Genomic DNA, 20,623 nt, shown 5'->3' on the forward strand with positions numbered 1-20,623 from the left:
GGTTTTTCTCAAAAAATAAATTTTATATATATAGGCAAATCTTGTGCACATTACATGATTTCATAATGTCAATCGAAACTATTAGAGGGGAAGTTTATTGTGTTTTAAACAGCTATATTCACATTCTTTTCACCCTACTCAATTAACGTTTAGTAAAAAAAGTTAATTAGTTTAGCAAAAAAAAAAACAAATTCTAATCTATATCTAAATTATGAATGCTCCCAAATTTAATAAATTTAAAAAAACACATCAACCCCGAAATGAACCCACTTGACAGATACCGACCTGAAAGACTAGATTTCATATTTGTCATCATAAGCGCGTAATCACTTTATGGTCTATGAGCAAATCCTTTTTTAATTACTTTTTGGTCAATGAGCTAACCCTTTTTTAATGACTTGCTTAATTAATTTGCTATTAAAATAATCATTCGTATCTATCTGAACTCTCACTGCAGACTTTGGCTGTTTATATTCTAACTAAAAATCATGCAAGTTGTGTTTGAATAATATTGTTGACATTAGATATGTTGCTTAACTTCTTCCTTATAATAAAGACGAAGCATCTCTTTATTATTGTACATAACACAATTTAGTTGTTATAAAAAACAACCAAAAACAGAAATAAAAATAATATAGAGAAATTAAGAAGTAAGACTGAGAACAAACATGGATATGAAGGTATTAGAGGAAGAGTTGAAAAAGGGTTGGGAAGCAACTAGTCAACTACGATCATTACTACTTTTTCCACCCGAATTAGAATGTGGTAATGGAAGTAGTAATGGAGATTATCAAAATCAAAGCTCCCAAAATGACAAGATCTTGCCATTTTTGGAAAGTCATTATGCCACCATTATCAATTCGTTTGACACTTCCATTTCCATCTTAAAGCAATTATCCCAATCTTCAAAACCCTCAATTAGTCAAAAATCAAAAATTGGTCAAAAAAGCAGGTGCGTTTTTTTTTTTCTATTACAATATATAGGTGTGTTGTTTTACAAGTTCCACTTGTGAGGAAAGGCTCTTAATGTATGTTTTCTTTTTCTTATGTATATTTAGCGAAAAATAAATTTCATTATAATTGTTAGTTAGTGATATGTAGCTCTTATTATTTAGTTAATGTTAAAGCGGAAAAACATCCCTTTTAGAAGAAAAAAAAAATAGTTGAAACACAAATATGGGGTTGATTTTATAAAAAGAAGGATCCATGATTTGAAACAAATCCAAAATGTTTCATTGAAAGTTGAGCTTGATCAACTCAATGTCCTTTGGGAATTTGAAGGTCTAGTTTTCAAACAAATGTTTACATATATACATCAAAGTTATTAGAATCGAGATTCAAATTAGGATCGATAAGGCTCGTTGGACATAATCAAGTTGTAAAGTCAAAAGATCCTATATGTTTGATTTGTAACTTTAGCAAATGTTCTTTTTTCAAGTTCACAATATGAAAAAGCAGTCATCGGATTGAAAAAATTAACATTTGTGATGCTTAGATTTTCTTATTATTAGTTGTATATTATGCTATAAGAAGCTAATTAGTATACCTAACGTGAAAAATTAAATCTTATTAAGATCACGACAGATTTCATTTAACAGGTCAAGGATGATTGAAACCTCTAATCTTGAGCCTGATGGGTACGCATGGAGAAAATATGGTGAAAAGCCGATCCTCAACACAAAGCATCCTAGGTATATACATTAGTCTTATTGGTTAAACACAAACTATAAATCTTTGAAATTATACTTCCCTCGTCACATTAAATTGCACAATTTGACTAAAACTGTGGAATCTTGTAAGTCAAATTGTTGCAAGTAAAAGTAAACGGATGAAGTATGAAATTGGTGATGCAAATCAATAATTAATTTGTTTATTTTGGTCTATCAATATAGGGAATACTATAGATGTGGATACAGAGATGATCAAAATTGTCAAGCAACAAAACATGTCCAAAAGATATCTGGTAGCCCTACAAAATATAGGATCATTTACTACGCTCATCATACTTGCAACTCTCTCCTACACAGTAATTTTGTCCCTCAAATTCACGTGTCTGATTCTTCTGAAAAAGAATTTAGCAACCTTATAAGCTTTGAGTCCAAAAACCCTACCCAAATCCTTAAACAAAACATTAATGAACCATCTTCAGCCCTAATTTTTCCATCTTCTTCAAATAGGTCATCTAAGGAACTTTCCCCACAAAATGGTGAATGCCCTTCATTGTGTAAGACAACTGATAATCCTCCCCCATGCTTGGTTGATTCCATGAAGAACCCTAACCCACAAGTAGTAAGCAACGCAGTCATTGGTGATGTCAATCAACAACAAGGTGTGGTGTTATCACCAAGTATGCTTATGAGCCCAAATTATAGGGCCACTTCATATGTGGACATCGACGGGTGCGATTTGGCGGCGGGTTATGAACAATTATATGATATGGATGGTGCATTGCAATTGCAAGACATCCCTTTTGCGGAGATGAATGTTTCGCCTATGTGGGAGTAAACCAATTTAACTTCATTCATCGTACGATTTGCATAAAAATTTGAGCAAGAATTTTTTTTCTTTTTTTTTTCCCATAAAAATTTGAGCAAGATTAAAAAGAAAGAATGTTGTTTTAATTTACTTGGTTTTAAATTCTATATCGTTGAGCTTTTTATCCAAATAATAAGCACAACCGTTGTTATTATAAAGTGGTACGATGCAAGGGTCTTTTGGGGAATGTTGAATGAGTCTTCGACGTTTTTTTTTTCTTTTCTTTTCTCTCTCTCTAAATTTTTAAATATTACCTGAATGAAACAATTGTTTGATATCAATGTATAATTAGGACGTACAATTTATTTACGTAGTATGTCTTTTAATTTTTTATCTTTTATGAAAGCGATTCTTGTTGACAATTCAGCAATCCTTATCCATGTTATTATTGATTGAGGAAGACTAGTTAAAGAAAAATTTAATCGTGCACTATTGATAATGGCCCGTTAAACAAGTTTAATTTGTAGTTTAAACATGTGCAAATAACTCGTCAACCTAAACAATTTTCAACCTCAAAACATAGGTTCAACTACTCCATGTACTATTCAGAACAATAGTTAAAATAAGTACAGTAACGTAAATGTCAAATAGTTAGTTGATTAAAGCATTAAATGTCGTATCCAATATCCATATATCAAACTCCACCTGTTTTACTTACCTATAATAGCTCTTTCAACAACAAGATCTCCCTAACATAGTTATTTTTTCCATGAAACGTACAAACTATAGAGTATTATTTTGAAATCCATTAATTGATACGGTCTTAAAATTCTGTCTACAATTTGTTTATTTAATTGGTTTATTAACATATTCGATGCGAATGGGGGCAAGCAAGGACCTTACTAAGTCAATCATAACTTTTATTTTATAATTTACATGTATGGAGACATTGTTGAATTGGTAAAAGCTTTCACTACAATGAGCAAAAAATGCTCATGAGCAAAAATATTGAGCAAAAAGCAAAATAAAAATGTTGCTAAACTAGAAAGGCTCATGAGGAAAACTAAAAATGCTCATAGGATGACCAAAGAAATTGATGACCAGTAAAGCATAGGGCCCTCATTAAAGACTAACAACTTAATCTTTTTTTTTCTTTCCTCGATCTCTAGGGTTGTTCACATTAGGTTAACTATACCATTAAGGCTTCATAGTACGGTTAACCATTATAACGGTTACTAAGAAATACGAATCGTAACCGTCCCGTTAAGGAACGGTTAACCATAACAGTTAACCATTTCTTAACGGTATCCGGTTAACCACTAACCATTAATTAAATTGTAAATAACACTTTTTTGCTCTTCCAATAGTTCTAACTCTAATATATAATTTAATATAAACATAATAAATTCCAACTAGTTGGATACAAACCGATAAAGATTGTTTAGGATTAACTTATATAACTATATATATTGTTTTTTCTCAAAAAAAAGTAAATAAAAATACTATTTTTTTTATCTTAACGGTTAACCGTTTACTCAAAACTATAACCGTAAGCGTTAACCGCTACATTTAACGGTTCGGTTAACCGTAACCGTTTATTTTTAACGGTACGGCTAATTAACCTATTAAATGTGACGGTTACACCGATTAACGGTTACGGTTTTTTTTTGCACACCCCTATTCCACACCCCCAAAATGATGTGTTTTGGGAAGCAAATAGAATACCCGACCATGTAGTTTGGATGGTGTGAAAGCAAAAAAAAAAAAACAAAAATTGGCTTACTAATTAAATCCATTGTCCAATTAAATCCACTGTTTAAGAATATTTTTGTCATTTTTATGACAATAAAACCAATACTTTTGACGATAAAACCATAAAATTTACCAAAATTTTCTTAAACAATATATTGACTATTTTACTAATTACGTATTATTTACATTATCATTTTAATATATTTAGACTTTAATTGTTCATAAACATAATTTATAGTAGTATAACTTCATTAAAAAAAAGAAAAAATTGTCCGAAATAATCCAACTTTTGGGGCGACCGCTAAAAATAATCCCGCCTTTGGATTATTTTTAAATAATCCGACCTTTATACTCCATCTGCTCAAATTGGTCCTAACCGGTCAAGTAACACCACATGGCGGCCTGTGATTGGTCAAAAAAATAAAAATAAATTAAAATTAATAATAATATCAATAAAATTAACAAAAAACTAAAAAAAAAATATTGAAGAATCAGAAAAGCCAAACCACCACCCACACTGGCCACTGCCAGCCCCCTCTCCCTATACCAGCTGTCGACGACCAACGATAACTTCCCTCCCCCCGTCGCTGGCAACCCTATCCCCTCCCTTTTCCCATTCCCGTCTCTAAACCCAACCTCCAAACCCTAAACCCAAACCCGAAAACCACCTAATTAAACGACACCCAAACTCGTTTAGGGTGGTTTCATGGATTAAGTATAGGGTATAGAGGTGTTGTTTCTGGGTACGAAAGGGGGAGGAGGGTCGATTCAGGTGGCGGACGAGGGGAGGGGATAGTTTTTGATAGAGGAAAGGGGAAAATGGCGTTGTATCGGACTGTCGGGGTGGAGCCCGTAGAGGTTGGGCAAAGGGAAGGTAGGGTTCCGATTCAAGTGGGGGATGGGGCAGTTTCCGATGGGGGGAAATGGGGAAATGGGTGGTGTTGGGGTAGTGGGAGGGGAAACCGGCCGGGATTGGGTAAAATGGAGGGGTAGGGTATCGTGGTCACCTACGCCGAGGAATGGAGGTGGTCGCCGGCACCGGGGATGAAGGTGATCGCCGACATTGCTTGCAAGGGCTGGCAATACGTAGTTGCGGGGAAGGAGGGTGGCTGGGCTTTTTTTTTTTAATAATTTGTTTATTTAATATAATTATAGTTAAATATTTAGTTTTTTAATTTTGGCAAATCAAGTTGTGACACGTGTAAATTAAACTTAATAAAAAAAATTACCTCTTTAACCGGTTACTGATCACTAGAGACCATTTTGAGCAGATTGAGTATAAAGGTCGGATTATTTAAAAATAACCCAAAGGTGGGATTATTTTGGGCGGACGCCCCAAATGTGGGATTATTATGGACAATTTTTCCTAAACAAAAAATAATTAATATGAATATGGTAATGTATAGAGAGAGAAATATTGGTGGGGTATTGAAAAATGTAGGAGAAAGAATGGTGAGAAAATATTTTTATCATTGATGGGATAAAAATATGACCTTAAAAATGCTCTTGAGTAAGAGGAGAGAAAGAGTGGATATAGAGAGAATGAGAAAGTGTTTTTTTTCTCATGTTAGTGAATGCTCTAATAGTATTATCATTACTACTACAATGTGAAGTGTGTAATAAACTTTTGTAATATTGTTAATTTTGTGATAGTGGGAGTAAAAATTGAACAACATTAGAATTAGGAATACATAGTAGTATAATCAAACATCACCATAATCCATAACTTATGTTCAAAATAATTGATGAATGATCGAATGATCGAATGATGACGTTATATCTTTTTGGTATGATGACGTCTGTTCTCTCACACTGCTGACGTTTGCTAACATACGTCATTTTAAAAGTTTTTTAATTAAGGCTTACTGTTGACCAACTGTGTTTAGTACTTGAAATTATTGATTATTAATTAATCAGGGGGTTGATCTACATCTAGATCTACCATTAATAAATATTATTTTGTCACTATTAGGCCTTAGGCTAATCATTTTTTGGTCGAAAATTTGGCATCACTAAAAACTACTTGTATCAAACAACTACTGAATTAAATTATTAATCATGCAGCTTTCAAAAACAAAAAAAGTTGTTAATCATGCTTGACTCACTTATTAGGAAAGATATGATATATTATTTGATTACAAGATATATTTTCTTATAGTTTATCTTAGGAAAAGATAATTAGTTTCCTAAGTTAGATAAGTTTTGGTTTCCTTGTTGCTCAAGGAGAGATCTTGTATAAATATGGATGTTGGGTGGAATATTATGATCAAGAAATACAATTCTAATTCTTCTATATTTTCTAAACATTATCATGGTATCGGAGCTAAGGTTGCTTCAATAAACAAATCTTGAAATTTTTTTTTAATTCACCATGGGTAATTCATCCCCACCAACCAACCGTGTGAATGGAAAGTGGATCGTGGATACCGGTTGCTCCCATCATGTAACCGGCGATCTTTCTTGCTTGGTTGACGTTCATGATGTCCCGTCTTGCAATGTTGGTCTTCCGGATGGCCAAAGTGTTGTGGCCATGAAAGAAGGAGTTGTAAAATTGACGGACAAAATCACTCTTTATAATGTTCTTTTTGTCCCAAAATTAAATTGTAACTTGATTTCGGTTTCACAATTATGCTCTACAAACAATTGTGAAGTCATAACTAACTCTATCACTTGTACTATACAGGACCAACGCACGAGGGAGGTGATTGGCACGGGTGATCTAAGGGATGGACTATACTATTTTCGAGAGGAGGCATCCATAGCGGCCGTTTCTATTGAAGACTCATCCAACTTGAAGCTTTGGCATAAAAGATTGGGGCACCCTTCCGAGAAAGTTGTAAAACTCCTACCTTTTCTCAGTAATTCTAGAGGTCATTTAAATAAAGATTGTGAAGTGTGTCATCGTTCTAAACACACTAGAGACAAATTTCCTTTAAGTGATAATAAAGCTTCTCGTATTTTTGAAATAGTTCATTGTGATTTATGGGGGCCATACGACGAACCCTCTTCTTGTGGTGCTCACTATTTTTTGACTTTGGTGGATGATTATTCTCGTGCCGTTTGGATATATTTATTGATTGATAAAACTGAGGTGTTTAAGATGTTTATGTCTACCGGCCACCGAATTATAATATTGAATTAATATTTCTACGCTACATTTTATATACCAAGTTTTTTTTTTTAATTTTTTTGGTGTTTCACCCAATTCACCCGTTGGGTTAATCCGGATTCGGAGATCATTTCTGAGTGGTTAGGTTCCAAACCCCTCCCAATTATTGTTGTGGGAGATCGAACACGGGTCCTCCCTACCAAGTGTAGTCCCAATCACCACTACACCAACATCCAATTGGTTTATCAAAATAGCTAGCGTATCTACAATTGTATTAAACACAAAATTATAGTATACAAATCAATAACATAACAATAAAACAGACACCGAGAATGACACATGTCACTTCTTGGTGTCGTTTTTTCCCTCCAAAAACCACTTTCTTGATTTTTCTTTTTATACCTTTTTGATTGATAGCTTATTTAAGACAATAAAATTATATATATTTAATTTATATATTATAATAGAAATTAAAGATTCTTTTTAGTAATATCGACATTATTTGCTTAAAATGATTTTTTTTATAATACATTATCAAATGGATTTAATTTATAGTACGAAATAAAAAAAAATATTCACATTATATTGCATCAAATTAACTTTAACTCATAATCTATAACTATAATGCTACAACTATATATTATATTATACTAGATGAAGCACGTGCAATGCACGGTTTGTTTGAATTTTTTAAAATAAATTTTTTTAATTAATGTGCTAAAATTGGTTATATATTTAGATAAAATTCCTAATATAAAAAGATAATATTTTATATTTAATTAATTTAAATTTAAAATGACATTCGCCAATTCTGCTTACGTGGCATTTGAATCATATAATTATAATTTAAATTTTAAAATCTCATTCGCCAATTTTGCTTACGTGACATTTGAATTATTTAATTGGTTAATACTAAAATTTATAATCCTACATGGCACACTAAGAAAATTAGATCATATGTGACTCTCTAAAAACTCAGGAAAAAACTCCCCTTTATATATATATATATTAGATATTAGATTATATTAAAGGTGACACCAGGAATGACATGCATGTATCATCTTCTTTTTAAAAATTTCCTGCCATTTTTTTTTTTTTGGCCAAAGGTTCCTAGAGAATATTTATACTATGCAATAATATTTCCCTAACTAATTGGTATTTATATTTTATTATTTAAATTATACACACTCAACAAAAATATTATTACTCTAATTAATACTATGCAATAATTAAACTAATAATAAACAATGAAAGTTACCGTGTATGACACGGGATCTAATCTAATTATATACTATTATAATCTGCAAAGGTATTAAGAATGGGAGGTGGCCATATATAGTTATACAAAAGCTAATCGAGCGGCGAATAGCTAGATTATCAAGTCATGGTGTCAAGCAATCAAATAACTTGATCACTTTCATACAATTTCTCTAGGTTTGGGTACTTATTAGCATACTAGCATAGGATATAAGATGTACTATGGTTGTTGTGTGACTTGTGTCATATTTTATTTCTCATTAATTTGTATTTCCTTCAATCATTTTTATTCTTCCCATTCAATTTTTTTTTTTTTTTTTTGAGATGGAAAAGTAAAAAAAAAATTAAAAAAATTGGAAATAACGTAACCTTATTTTACAATTATAGACATATATTGATTTAAAAATAAATAGTGCACATTGAATAATTTTAACTGTATTTAGTGAAAAGTGGGTTCAAATGAAAAAAATTACTCCATAATAAGGAAAAAAACGAGTAAGCCCACGCTATTAAACAAAGAAAAATGTAACAATTTAAATAAAGATGACTTTAATCCCTATTCTTTAAAAAAGTTCAGACAAATTCTTATAAATAGTATAGTGTGCGGGGATTTATACCTCTATAAATATTTTCTTAATTACTTATTTGCCTTTTTTAATGTTAATAATTGCTTTTTCTAAAGAAAAATTTGTCAAAAAACTACATTTAAAAAAAATCCTTTTTGTGAAAAATCCACCTTAAAATTTTTTTTTGGTAAGAACATGCCTTAATTTTTTTTATTTTTTTTGTGAGATCAAACCTTAGGCCGGATTCCGAGCATTAATCCTATTTTCCGACATTGACCACCTCACGTAAAGGTCACGTGCTACCACAAAACAACCTCCATTTAATCCCCCCTTCCCCTTTTCCCCCTCCCATTAGCTTTTATCTCTCCTTTGTTCTCCCAAATAACTTTTGCACAATTTAATTTTTGCACTATTCACAAATTATTTAACTTTTGCGTTATTTACAAATTTTTTACTTAAACTTTTATAATGTACTTCCTCCAATTTTGTTTAATTGACACTTTTTAATTTTTGCATTTTCACAAATTATTTGACTAGCTTTTATGATTCATAGATACAATAAAATATAGTCATGTGCAATTTTATTTGAATTCGCCTAAATATAAATTTTATTCATATTCATTGTTTTTAATAATTTTACATAAGAATAAATAGTGCATTGACATGCACGAAAAAGAAAAGGGGTTTCAACTAAAAATAATAGAGGTAAAATAAAAAAACAGTTTGTGTTGATTTATATGGGGACCCTTTAATTTGTCAACCATGGATGCACATTTGGCAGCAACCTCGCTCTTGTGTCAAGTTCTTTTTGTAGATTATTAGCGTACTTTATCAATAACTTCTTTTTTGTTTCAAAAAAAAAAAATCAATAACTTCTTTTTTTTTTTTTTTTAGACAGACTTTATCAATAACTTCATTTTTACATTATTGATATAACTCTAAACATGTCAAACGCATCAAAAACTGAAATGGCACGTAACATGTAAGTAGTAGAACTTTTATTACATTTAACAAAAATGCTTCATATTACATAATCATTATCCCATAAAATAGTTAACATTGTACTTTAATCCGAAGTACATAGCCTTAATCATACAATTATAACTAAGATGACAGGAAAGCAAGCAATAGTGATTCATAATTCTTATTTCCGCAATGAAACCAATTGCATTTGGATTTTTGGAAGTAGGTTGTTATTAGAATTTCTTAGCTACTAGGCAAAGTTGTTTTTCTTTATGCATAACTATGCCAGGGAGGACATTGCTGTCGATTTCTTCCTTGTTTAAGCCATTAGGCAATTCCCAATCAAATGAGTATAGCAAATTAGCTAGCACAAGCTCAAGGTTTACGAGACCAAAAGTGTGGGCAGGGCACATTCTTCTTCCACCTCCAAAGGGATACATTGGCATCATTTCTCGCCCTTTTAGTTCCACTGAACTCCCTATAAACCTCTCCGGCATAAATATTTCTGAGTCCTTCCAGCATTTTGGATCTCGTCCAATTACCCATGCATTTATAATTACCACAGTGTTGGGTAAAATATCATATCCTTCTATGACGCTTTTTTCAATTGTTTCGTGTGGAACAAGTAAAGGGGCTGGCGGATGTAGCCTAAATGTTTCCTTTATCACTGCCTTGAAATATTCAAGTTTTGGGAGATCATCTTCCAATATGCAACCTTTGTTTTGTGCCGCACACCTTAGTTCTTCTTGTACTTTTTTCATTGGAATGGGGTTCTTTATTAGCTCTGCTATTACCCATATTATCCCAGCCGTGGTTGTATTTGCACCTCCGACAAAAAGATTCTGCGAAAATTATTGGAATAAAATCTTTGTAAATATCATGTTGTAAAACAAATTTAATAGTTATTAACTATAATAAGAATAAGAAGATATATTAACTATTTATGCTTTTAATAAATTCCTAAAACCCTAATACTCCCTCCGTGTTTTTTTAAGTGTTACACTTCCTATTTCCGGCTGTGTTTTTTTCAGTGTTACACTTCTTTTTTGGCAAAAAGCTACATTAAAATATTATATCTCTCTCCTCTCATGGTCCCCACCCAAATACACTACTACTTTTTTTATTATATCTTTCCTCTCACATTCATTACTTTTCAATAAACTATTAACCCCACAATCTTTCTTTTACAATTTTTTAATACTTCAACTACTCCACTTACCTCTTATTTTATTTAAGTCAATTAAATTGCCTAAAACTATGTGCCGGTCAAACTGTAACACTTAAAAAAACACGAAGGGAGTAATAATAATAATAATAATAATAATAATAATAATAATAATAATAATAATAATAATAATAATAATAATAATAATAATAACAATAATAATAATAATAATAATAATTTATGTTGAGATTGAATAATCAAACAACATGTAAAATGAAACAAACATGGCAACTAACTTACAAACAGGGAATTAGATTTTGTTACAAAAGGATTAAGTTATATATCCATATTTGTGATCCAAAAAGTGAAAGCCTCTCATAGGTTGTGCTTTAATATTCTCTCCAATTTATTCAAATAATATACGGTAGTAAAAATAATTTTAGTTCGATTTTTTTTTTTTAACAATTTAAAGATAGGTTAAGAACTTAACATCATTAAAAATAACTACTAAAGAACACATATAATAGATATTAATAAAATATAAAAAAAAATCAATAAAAAAAAAGGAGAATTTGTAATAATAACCACCCCTAATGCCCTAAAAGCACCATTTGTTGAAAAAATCACTAGCTTTTTGAAAATTTGAAAATACCACCGTTAAAGTCAAAATCAATAGATATCACCACCCTTCTCTTATTCCAACCAGTTTTTGTTTTAGTATTCAATATACTATGTACGTAAGAAGAAATTAATCTATATATATATATATATATATATATATATATATATATATATATATATATATATATATATATATATATATATATATATATATATATATATATATATATATATATATATATATATATATGTAAGAAGAAATTAATCTATATATATATATATATATATATATATATATATATTTGAAACAAAAAAATGATCAGTAATTAGCCCTAAAACCTAGCTATCATTTCCTCTAATATGCCACAAATTTAATCAATTTTCCTGATTATTGTTTGAGACAGAGGGTTAATTATGTCGTCTTTGCTTTAAAATAGGACAAGTGTCATGAAAAACGTACGTACCATCAAAATTGCTTTGATGTGGTTCATTGTGAGCTTATATGGGAAGGAAGTATCATTCATGAGGCGGAGCAAAACATCAACCATATCATCTTTCGTAGATTCGAGCTTGTTGATTTGAAGATGTTCGTTAATGATTTTTTCAAGAAGTGCATTTAAGTCTTTAAAGGTTTTCTCAAGCTTAGAGGATTTTCCTGTTATCATATCAAGAAAACCCCCAAAAGGAACATAATCAGTATAAAAGAATCCTGTGAACATTGCTTCAGCTTCATGTAGAAGGCTGTAATATCTTCTTCCTAACACACTGTCGTCGTCGTATCTGCGCAAAATCCAAACAACATTAAACATCTTTTAGGTTAGGAACCAAGTAAAGAGTAAATGGTATGTAATTTAACAAAGTCGAACAGAAATTATCGATTTATTTCCTTGATTTTGATCTCATATAATTTATTGCAACAACTTGACGTTTATGGTTTTCAAGTAAAAAAACCACTAATAATCAATGTAACGAGATCACACACATACAGATTGTTAATTTGTACGTATTAGTAACCATGAATATTGATTATACTTATACATATCATTATGTTTACGTTTGATACCACGTGTGAAAATAGTATCCAAGATCATATCTATTAACTATTACTAAAACAGAAGATACTAACGTCATCGTTGCCCACGTGTAGCTCTCTTAATAAAAAAGTTCCCGCCTAAATGCAATGATAATGTCATCTTTTTTTTTTTTGGTAGAGCTATCATATTTAACATTTTTGAAATTTAAATATTACTCCTTCTACGTTACAACTAAAAACTATCAATTTATTGTAGGAAATTGAAACAATTTTATATAGTACACTAATAAATGACCTCCTACATTGAACTATGAATTAGACGACGTTGAACAGATACTATATTGTAATTTTGATGAAAATAAAAGATTTTAAATTACAAAATGTCGTAATTCTTATTTATATTCATGTATAATAGCGATTTATTTTTAAAATGTACAAATTTAAAATAGTTTTTATATAAACAATGCATCGCACGGGTTCTAACCTAGTATATAATATGTATGCAAATATGCATAGTTTCATACATACGTACCTCTTGCCAAAAGCAATCCTCCCGGAAGTTGAGCTTGCAAAACTAAGAACCAATTGACTCAAATTGACAATTTTGGAAGTAGAAGATAGAGAAGAAACCTCTTGAATCAACCTAGAGACTTCTTCCTGTCGTATTGGAGCGAACGACTCGACTTTCTTAGAGTTTAAGAGATGAACGATTAATATCTTTTTCATTTCTCTTATATAATCACTATATGGACTAAAAGCTACGTCTAACCCGTTGTAACTCAATTTCTTTGTTCCAGCCAACATTGGTCTATTACAAAAATTCTTATCATGTGTTTGGAAGATTTCTTGGGCCAATTTCGCCGATTGAATAACAACCATAGGTTTACTCATCAACCGTAGCGCGAAAATTGGACCGTAGGTTTCGCCTAATTTGGAATAATAGACGTGAGTATTTGAGGATTCAAATTGGTGGAGGTTTCCAATTAAGGGAAGCCCTTTTGGTCCAGGAGGAGGGCAAAATGGTTGTTTTTTTACCATTTTTGGAAAGTTTTGCAAGAAAAATGACAGAAAGAGCTGCCAATAGAATGAAGAGGAGTAACATTTTGTTTTGAAGAATTTTTTTTTTTTTTGGCTAATTGTTTTGTGTCTTTACCATGTAACTAAGCATGAGTATTTATAGTAAAATGAAACCTGTTTTTAAAATCTAGTTTATATACCACTTGCCATTTTTATTTTTTTTTATAAGAACATCATGTTTGCCTTAGATTCTGTTATGTAGGTTTTAATTGGCTAAATGAGGTAGTTGATTTTAAAAAATGAATTCAAACTTGTCGGATTATAATGATTCAAATTCTTTTTTTAAAGTTTAATTTGGCCCTATGATGATTACACTACTAGAATAACGCTATTTACCGATGGCAATCACCGACGGCCTACATAAGTCATCGGTATTTTGGACATTTTCCGATGGTTAAAGTTACTATCGTAGTTTTTTTTGTTTACCGATGGCTATACTATCGGTAAGTTTTTACCGATGGTGTTACTCCATCGTAAAAAAAATGGAAAAAAATAAAAAAAAAGTGCCAAGTTTCACCGATGGTCATTTCCATCGGTGATATCGAATAAAAAATACTTTATTTGTACCGATGGCCTCTAACCATCGGTTATGCCATCGGTAATTTGTTCAGATTTAAAAAAAAAAAGCCCAATTCTATTCAATTCGCAACTGCAATAAAACCCCAAGAGAGAGAAATCGTTTTGGGCGACGATCGTGAGGTCGAAAAGCGGTGGCTCTCAGTCACTTCTCCCTCTTCACCACCGGCCGCTATCAACGGCGTCGCGACAACCCTCCTTCAGCAACCCTCCGGCGACGCATTTCATTCGATTCCGTCAGCTGCACAATCATGTGAACTGGTAAGTAGTGTAAACTTCATTTTTTTAGTTAATTATGCATATTATACTCGATAATTTACCGACGGTTCATAAATCTTAACAGATTCGACAACCTAGTAGCAACTTTACCGACGATCTCTTCTCATCGGTGAGTAATTTGATTAATTTTCAATATCAATTGTCAAAACCCTAACTTGATAACAATGGTACATTTGGGTTGGCTTTGTGTATTGCCTCTGCTCCTCTTTGCATGTACCTTCATTTAGTTGAAAGGTTTTAATTAGAAGAGTTAATTGAATTTCAAATTATAATATGCTGTATAGTAATTCTACTGTTTTAATTAAGTATATTACATTACGTATCAAAGTAATTGTGGTTCCTCTGTTTTAATTCACTATTTACTGAATATTTTTGGGTATTTTAATTTATTGATTTGTTTGAAATAAATGATTGGTTAATGCATGTGGAATTTGCATATTTTAATTGTAGATAGAGATGGTCGATGGTGTAACAGTACAATGCATGGTTCATGCATGTGTTAAATTATTATGTGGGTGATTACGTTTTTGATAGTGGTAGAAAATCAAATTACTTTAGTTGTAAACTTATAATTCAATATCAAATGTTATGTACCTACTCTAGCACGACCCGACTAGATTCAAATTACACTATCAACGTGATCATGATAATATTGGGACGGTTCACGTCTTTCGATTTTATTACTAGTTGTAATGTTGCATGTCAGGAATTATAGCTAGTGTATAAGTTTGGAGAAGGGTGATGATTTGGTTGGAATTAGAAATGGGATTTGAGGACTTACTATAAAAAGTAAGGTGATTGGCTAATTATAGATTTGTAAACATTAAATAACTTAAGTTTAAGTTGATGTTTTATTGGTGTATAATGTGATGACTAGTGATTAACCATGGTGGTTATCGATATATGTTTGCACAATGATTGAAAATATATTTTGTTGTGCATTAATTGCATATTTTTTGAATGCTTTATTAATTTATATGACTTAGTACATGCAATGAATTGTGAATAATCATGTTATGGTTTATAATTTTGTGTATGGTTCTTCATGTACATGTCTCAAATTTGATTCAATAGTTGCATCATTATATTCCTAGATACCCGTTCAGGTCATACACATTAGGTGGTGATTGCATGACATGTTATTGATTCTAAGGAAAATTCAGGCTATGTGTTTCTCAAATATGTTTTCTAGGTACACATATAAGTATACAACATTGCTTATATTACGTACTTGGAGAACTATAGGGAAATGCTATCGAATTTCCCGTAGAATTGAAAACTCGGCATACATTCATTAGTGGTGTTACATGTCCAAAGATGGGTTGGGTTGGAGAGATAAGGACCCTTGGACATCATTCATATTAACTTCGTTTATTGCTTTATTTAATTGAACAACATGACAATTTTATTTGGATTGAACATTGTGATCATTTGGGTGAGATGTGTAGAATTTCAATAATGAAACGAACAGAGCGTAGCTGGATGTATGAAAGGTTAGATGGCCGAAACATTAGAAAGGAGTTCGTGAAAGGGGTTGATGAATTCATTCAGTTTTGTAAAGATCATCCAGAGAGCAGTAAAGTTGACGAGGTCAGATGCCCTTGTGTCATGTGTAAAAACAGGCAGCTACATGATTCGGAGACTGTAAAAGTGCACTTGTATAGCAAGGGTTTTGTACCAGACTATTACGAATGGATGTGTCAAGGTGAAGGTTTTCCAGGCATCCCATCCCCACAACCTAATCCATACAATCAAATGGTTATGGATGCCTTTGGGAATGACCCACCTAACATGGGTGCAGGGGAAGAGAGTCATGTTGAGGAGGAAGAGCCAAGCCCCCAAGCTAAGAAGTTCCTTAGTTTGTTGAAGGAATCTGAGCATCCTTTATATGAAGGGAGTACTATGTCTGTTTTGGAAATGGCGTCTAGAATTACAAGTTTGAAGTGTGAGTACAATTTGCCTCACAGGTGTGTGGATGGGTTTGCTTCTTTGATGAATGAAGCAATTCCTGACAACAACAACATGGGAGAGACCTTCTACGAGGTGAAGAAAATAGTGAACGGATTAGAGCTTCCTCACGAGAAGATACATGCCTGTCCAAAAGGTTGCATGTTGTTTTGGAAGGATGATGTGGACTTATCCAAGTGCAAAGTCTGTGGTTGCGAAAGGTACAGCAAGACATCAAAAGGAAGTTTAGTGCCCTTGAAAGTGCTTATTTATTTCCCGATCACACCTAGGCTGCAGAGGTTGTTTGCAACAAAGAACATTTCAAATGAAATGACATGGCACGCAAAAAATCCTAGAGTTGCAAACACAATGGCTCATCCTTCTGACAGTGATGCGTGGAAACACCTGGACAACACCTTCCCAGAATTTGCATCAGAAACAAGAAATGTGAGACTTGGTTTGTGCACTGATGGGTTTGCTCCTCATGGTAAGTTTGGGGGCCAATATTCTTGTTGGCCAGTCATACTAACACCATATAACTTGCCTCCTTCTTTGTGTATGAAAAGACAGTTCATGTTTTTGTCCCTTCTAGTTCCTGGTCCTAAAAACCCAAAGGGCAACTTGGATGTCTATATGCAACCACTCATTGAAGAACTGAAGCAGTTATGGGATGTTGGGGCAACCACTTATGATCTTTCAAAGAAGCAGAACTTCACAATGCGGGCCGCCATACTTTGGACCGTTAGCGACTTCCCGGCATACGGAATGTTATCCGGATGGTCAACTGCTGGTAAGAAGGCTTGTCCATACTGCTTAGACAAATCCAAAGCATTCTGGCTCGATCATGGTGGGAAAGTTTCATGGTTTGATTGTCACCGTCAATTTCTTGATCCAAATCACCCATTTCGGAAAAGCAAAACAGCTTTTTGTAAGAACAGAGTTGAAAAGGGGTCACCTCCGCATATTATGTCCGGGCTAGAGTTATGGGAATGCGTGAAGGACTTGCCGAAGGCAACTGATGGTCCGGCAGCTTTGAAATTGCTTAAAAAGGCCAAGAAAGGTTGGTTTAAGCAAAGCACTCTATGGGACCTTCCTTATTGGAAGCATTTGCTCATACGTCATAATCTAGACGTAATGCACATCGAGAAAAACTTTTTTGACCAACTCATTCACACACTCATGGATGTAAAAAAGCAAACTTGTGACACAGTGAGTGCTCGACGAGACATTGAAAAGTACTGTAGAAGACCAGAACTCCATGTTGTTACTGATGAAAGAGGTAAAGAGAAAAAACCGAAAGCCCCATATGCCCTCGATAAGGCCCAGAGGAAGGTCCTTTGTGAATGGATTCGGGAATTACGATTTCCTGACGGTTACTCCTCTAATCTGAGTAGGTGTGTAGATATGCAAACATGTAGACTCCACAGCTTGAAAAGCCATGATTGCCATGTGTTCATGGAAAGACTGTTGCCTGTGGCCTTCAGAGAATTGCTCCCTGCTCATGTTTGGAAAGCTGTGACTGAAATTAGCCAGTTTTTCAGAGACTTGTGTTGCTCCACAATAACACATAGCGACATGGACCGTTTGAAAAACAACATTGCTGAGATTATTTGCAAGCTAGAGAAAATCTTCCCCCCCTCATTCTTCAACTCAATGGAGCACCTACCGGTCCACCTCCCACATGAGGCAAGACTAGGGGGTCCAGTTCAATATCGATGGATGTATCCATTTGAAAGGTAATAGAAACTCATTTATGAAAATGTGTCTATGATGTTGAAATGGTAATAAAACTTGTATGTCTTTCTAGGTTTTTAAATCATTTGAAGCGCAAAATCGGAAACAAGGCTCGAGTTGAAGGGTCTATATGCAACGCCTACCTCACCGAGGAAATTGCAAACTTTTGCTCCAATTATTACCAAGATGGTGTTGATACCAAAACTAGAGACCTTAGTCGCAATGCAAATGTTGAGGTAGATTCTAACATGCTTTCAAACGACAAAATCCCAGAACTATTCAAGGTTGTTTGTGGTCAAGCTCCTAATCAAGGACGAATGCGTTGGCTTGATACTAAGGAACTCGAAAGGGCACACCTGTATGTCTTATCCAATAGCGGCATTCTTGATGTGTATGAAAGGTGAACATCTTACTTTTGTTATAAGATTTACCAAATATTTTACAGAAACGAAATAGATCGTAACTATGGTCAGTCTGTTAGGGAGTTTGAGGAACACATTCTTCAATCAAGACCTACTATGCGTAGGGAAGATGTCTGGCAGCAATTTGAAAAGCAATTCCCCGATTGGTTTCGAGATAAGGTAATAGGTTGTTCAGTTATGATACCAGTGGTTAAGTCTAAACCCATAACTTATCTAGCTAAAACGTTTGGATCTTTATAGGTTCTTCATGACAAGCCGGTTGATGATGTGTTGCATGCATTGTCGATGCGTCCTTTTAGTCGTGTACGCACATGGAGGCAGATGTTTGTCAATGGTTTTAACTTTCAAACAGAAATCAGCGGACGATACAAGTCCACAATGAATTACGGTGTATGCGTCACAAATACAGAGGGTGGACAGTATTTTGGCACTTTAGAGGACATCATTGAGCTTGTCTACACAGGTCCTGTGCGATCGTATAAGACCATATTGTTCAAATGCAAGTGGATGGACTCTGTTAGGGGGATGACTATACATGAACAATACAAGATCATTGATGTAAACCATACAAAAAAATACCCAAAGTACGACCCTTTTGTGTTATCTTACCAAGTTAGCCAGGTGTACTACGCACCCTACCCTAGTTTGAAAAGCACTTGATTATATAATGAAAGTCCTCTAGACTATAATATATATATATATATATATATATATATATATATATATATATATATATATAAAGGTTTCAACTGGATCTATCATAATTGGGTGAAAGTTGATCTCGCAACAAATGCAATTACAGTTTAATTTTAATCATCCGCAACGTTGAAATTTTGACGTTATTCACAAACACTCCTTTAATATAATCATCAATTACCAGTTATACATTGGGAAAAAAAACATAATCATATGTGATTAGTTATATATATATTTTTTGATATACTTATATTTTTACAATATTATTCCGTAACTTTTTTTACTACCTTCGAATTTTAGTTGCAACTTTGGGGTATTGTTTTAGAGATATAAAATATTTCAAAGTTGCAACTAAAAAAAATCAGAGGTAGTATTTATTACTAAAATATAATTACAGAAAATAAAATGTATAAAAATAACATAGGAAGTAATATACTCCTGTCGTTCTTTTTTAATTTTTCTACGACATTCCTTTTAGATAAGTTCTTTTATCTTTTAACATTCTCTCTATTCCTTTTATAATAAAGAAAAGGAAAACTTGGAATTAATAATTACACATTTGAATAATCTAGAAATAATAATTCCACCTTTTACCAGAAATAATTCAGAAATAATCCACAAATGATTCTACCTTTTATTTGGATTATTTCTTTACCATAAATTATTTTTAGATTAATCCTACCTTTTATTTAATACTCCACAAATAACTAATATATAGCACCCGTGTGATGCACGGTCTACTAATAATCTTCATTTTTATTTCACATTAAATCTTAAATTAATTAAATATAAGAATAACAATTGGTTTTTGTAAATTAGTACATGAATCATAATTTGTTTTCAATGTTAATCATAAAAAAATTCAAGATACAAACCTTTCAAAAGAATAAAATTAAATGATATGTATGGCCAAATGAAGCACTTATTTAAAAAAATTTACTCTTATTTTTA

At 32.5% G+C, this 20,623-nt stretch overlaps 2 protein-coding genes and 1 pseudogene across 2 annotated transcripts; 2 read left to right on the forward strand and 1 right to left on the reverse strand.

Annotated features, from left to right (window-relative positions):
* Positions 1-651: 651 nt before the first annotated feature.
* On the forward strand, positions 652-2,505 carry LOC145575777 (uncharacterized). The gene is made up of 3 exons (XM_081633586.1): positions 652-952; positions 1,599-1,691; positions 1,893-2,505. Exons 1-3 carry the CDS (start codon positions 669-671, stop codon positions 2,503-2,505), a joined length of 990 nt encoding a protein of 329 aa, XP_081489712.1. The 5' UTR covers positions 652-668.
* Positions 2,506-10,355: 7,850 nt separating this feature from the next.
* Positions 10,356-13,979, reverse strand: LOC145575779 (6,7,8-trihydroxycoumarin synthase pseudogene; annotated as a pseudogene).
* A 2,352-nt stretch (positions 13,980-16,331) lies between these two features.
* LOC145575780 (uncharacterized) lies at positions 16,332-19,636 on the forward strand. Its single transcript, XM_081633587.1, has 4 exons — positions 16,332-18,556; positions 18,628-18,912; positions 19,000-19,135; positions 19,217-19,636. Exons 1-4 carry the CDS (start codon positions 16,332-16,334, stop codon positions 19,634-19,636), a joined length of 3,066 nt encoding a protein of 1,021 aa, XP_081489713.1.
* Positions 19,637-20,623: the final 987 nt, after the last annotated feature.

Source organism: Chenopodium album, chromosome 13 (assembly GCF_948465745.1).
Source record: "Chenopodium album chromosome 13, dcCheAlbu1.1, whole genome shotgun sequence".
Taxonomy (NCBI): domain Eukaryota; kingdom Viridiplantae; phylum Streptophyta; class Magnoliopsida; order Caryophyllales; family Amaranthaceae; genus Chenopodium; species Chenopodium album.

Excerpts from the sequence above, each read along its gene's own strand:
- LOC145575780 (XM_081633587.1), top strand. The coding sequence starts at position 16,332 with ATGAAACGAACAGAGCGTAGCTGGATGTATGAAAGGTTAGATGGCCGA. Across the intron at positions 18,913-18,999 it reads GAACTCGAAAGGGCACACCT|AAACGAAATAGATCGTAACT; the intron begins GTATGTCTTATC and ends AATATTTTACAG. Across the intron at positions 19,136-19,216 it reads CCGATTGGTTTCGAGATAAG|GTTCTTCATGACAAGCCGGT; the intron begins GTAATAGGTTGT and ends GGATCTTTATAG.
- LOC145575777 (XM_081633586.1), top strand. The coding sequence starts at position 669 with ATGGATATGAAGGTATTAGAGGAAGAGTTGAAAAAGGGTTGGGAAGCA. Across the intron at positions 953-1,598 it reads AAAATTGGTCAAAAAAGCAG|GTCAAGGATGATTGAAACCT; the intron begins GTGCGTTTTTTT and ends TTCATTTAACAG. Across the intron at positions 1,692-1,892 it reads CTCAACACAAAGCATCCTAG|GGAATACTATAGATGTGGAT; the intron begins GTATATACATTA and ends CTATCAATATAG.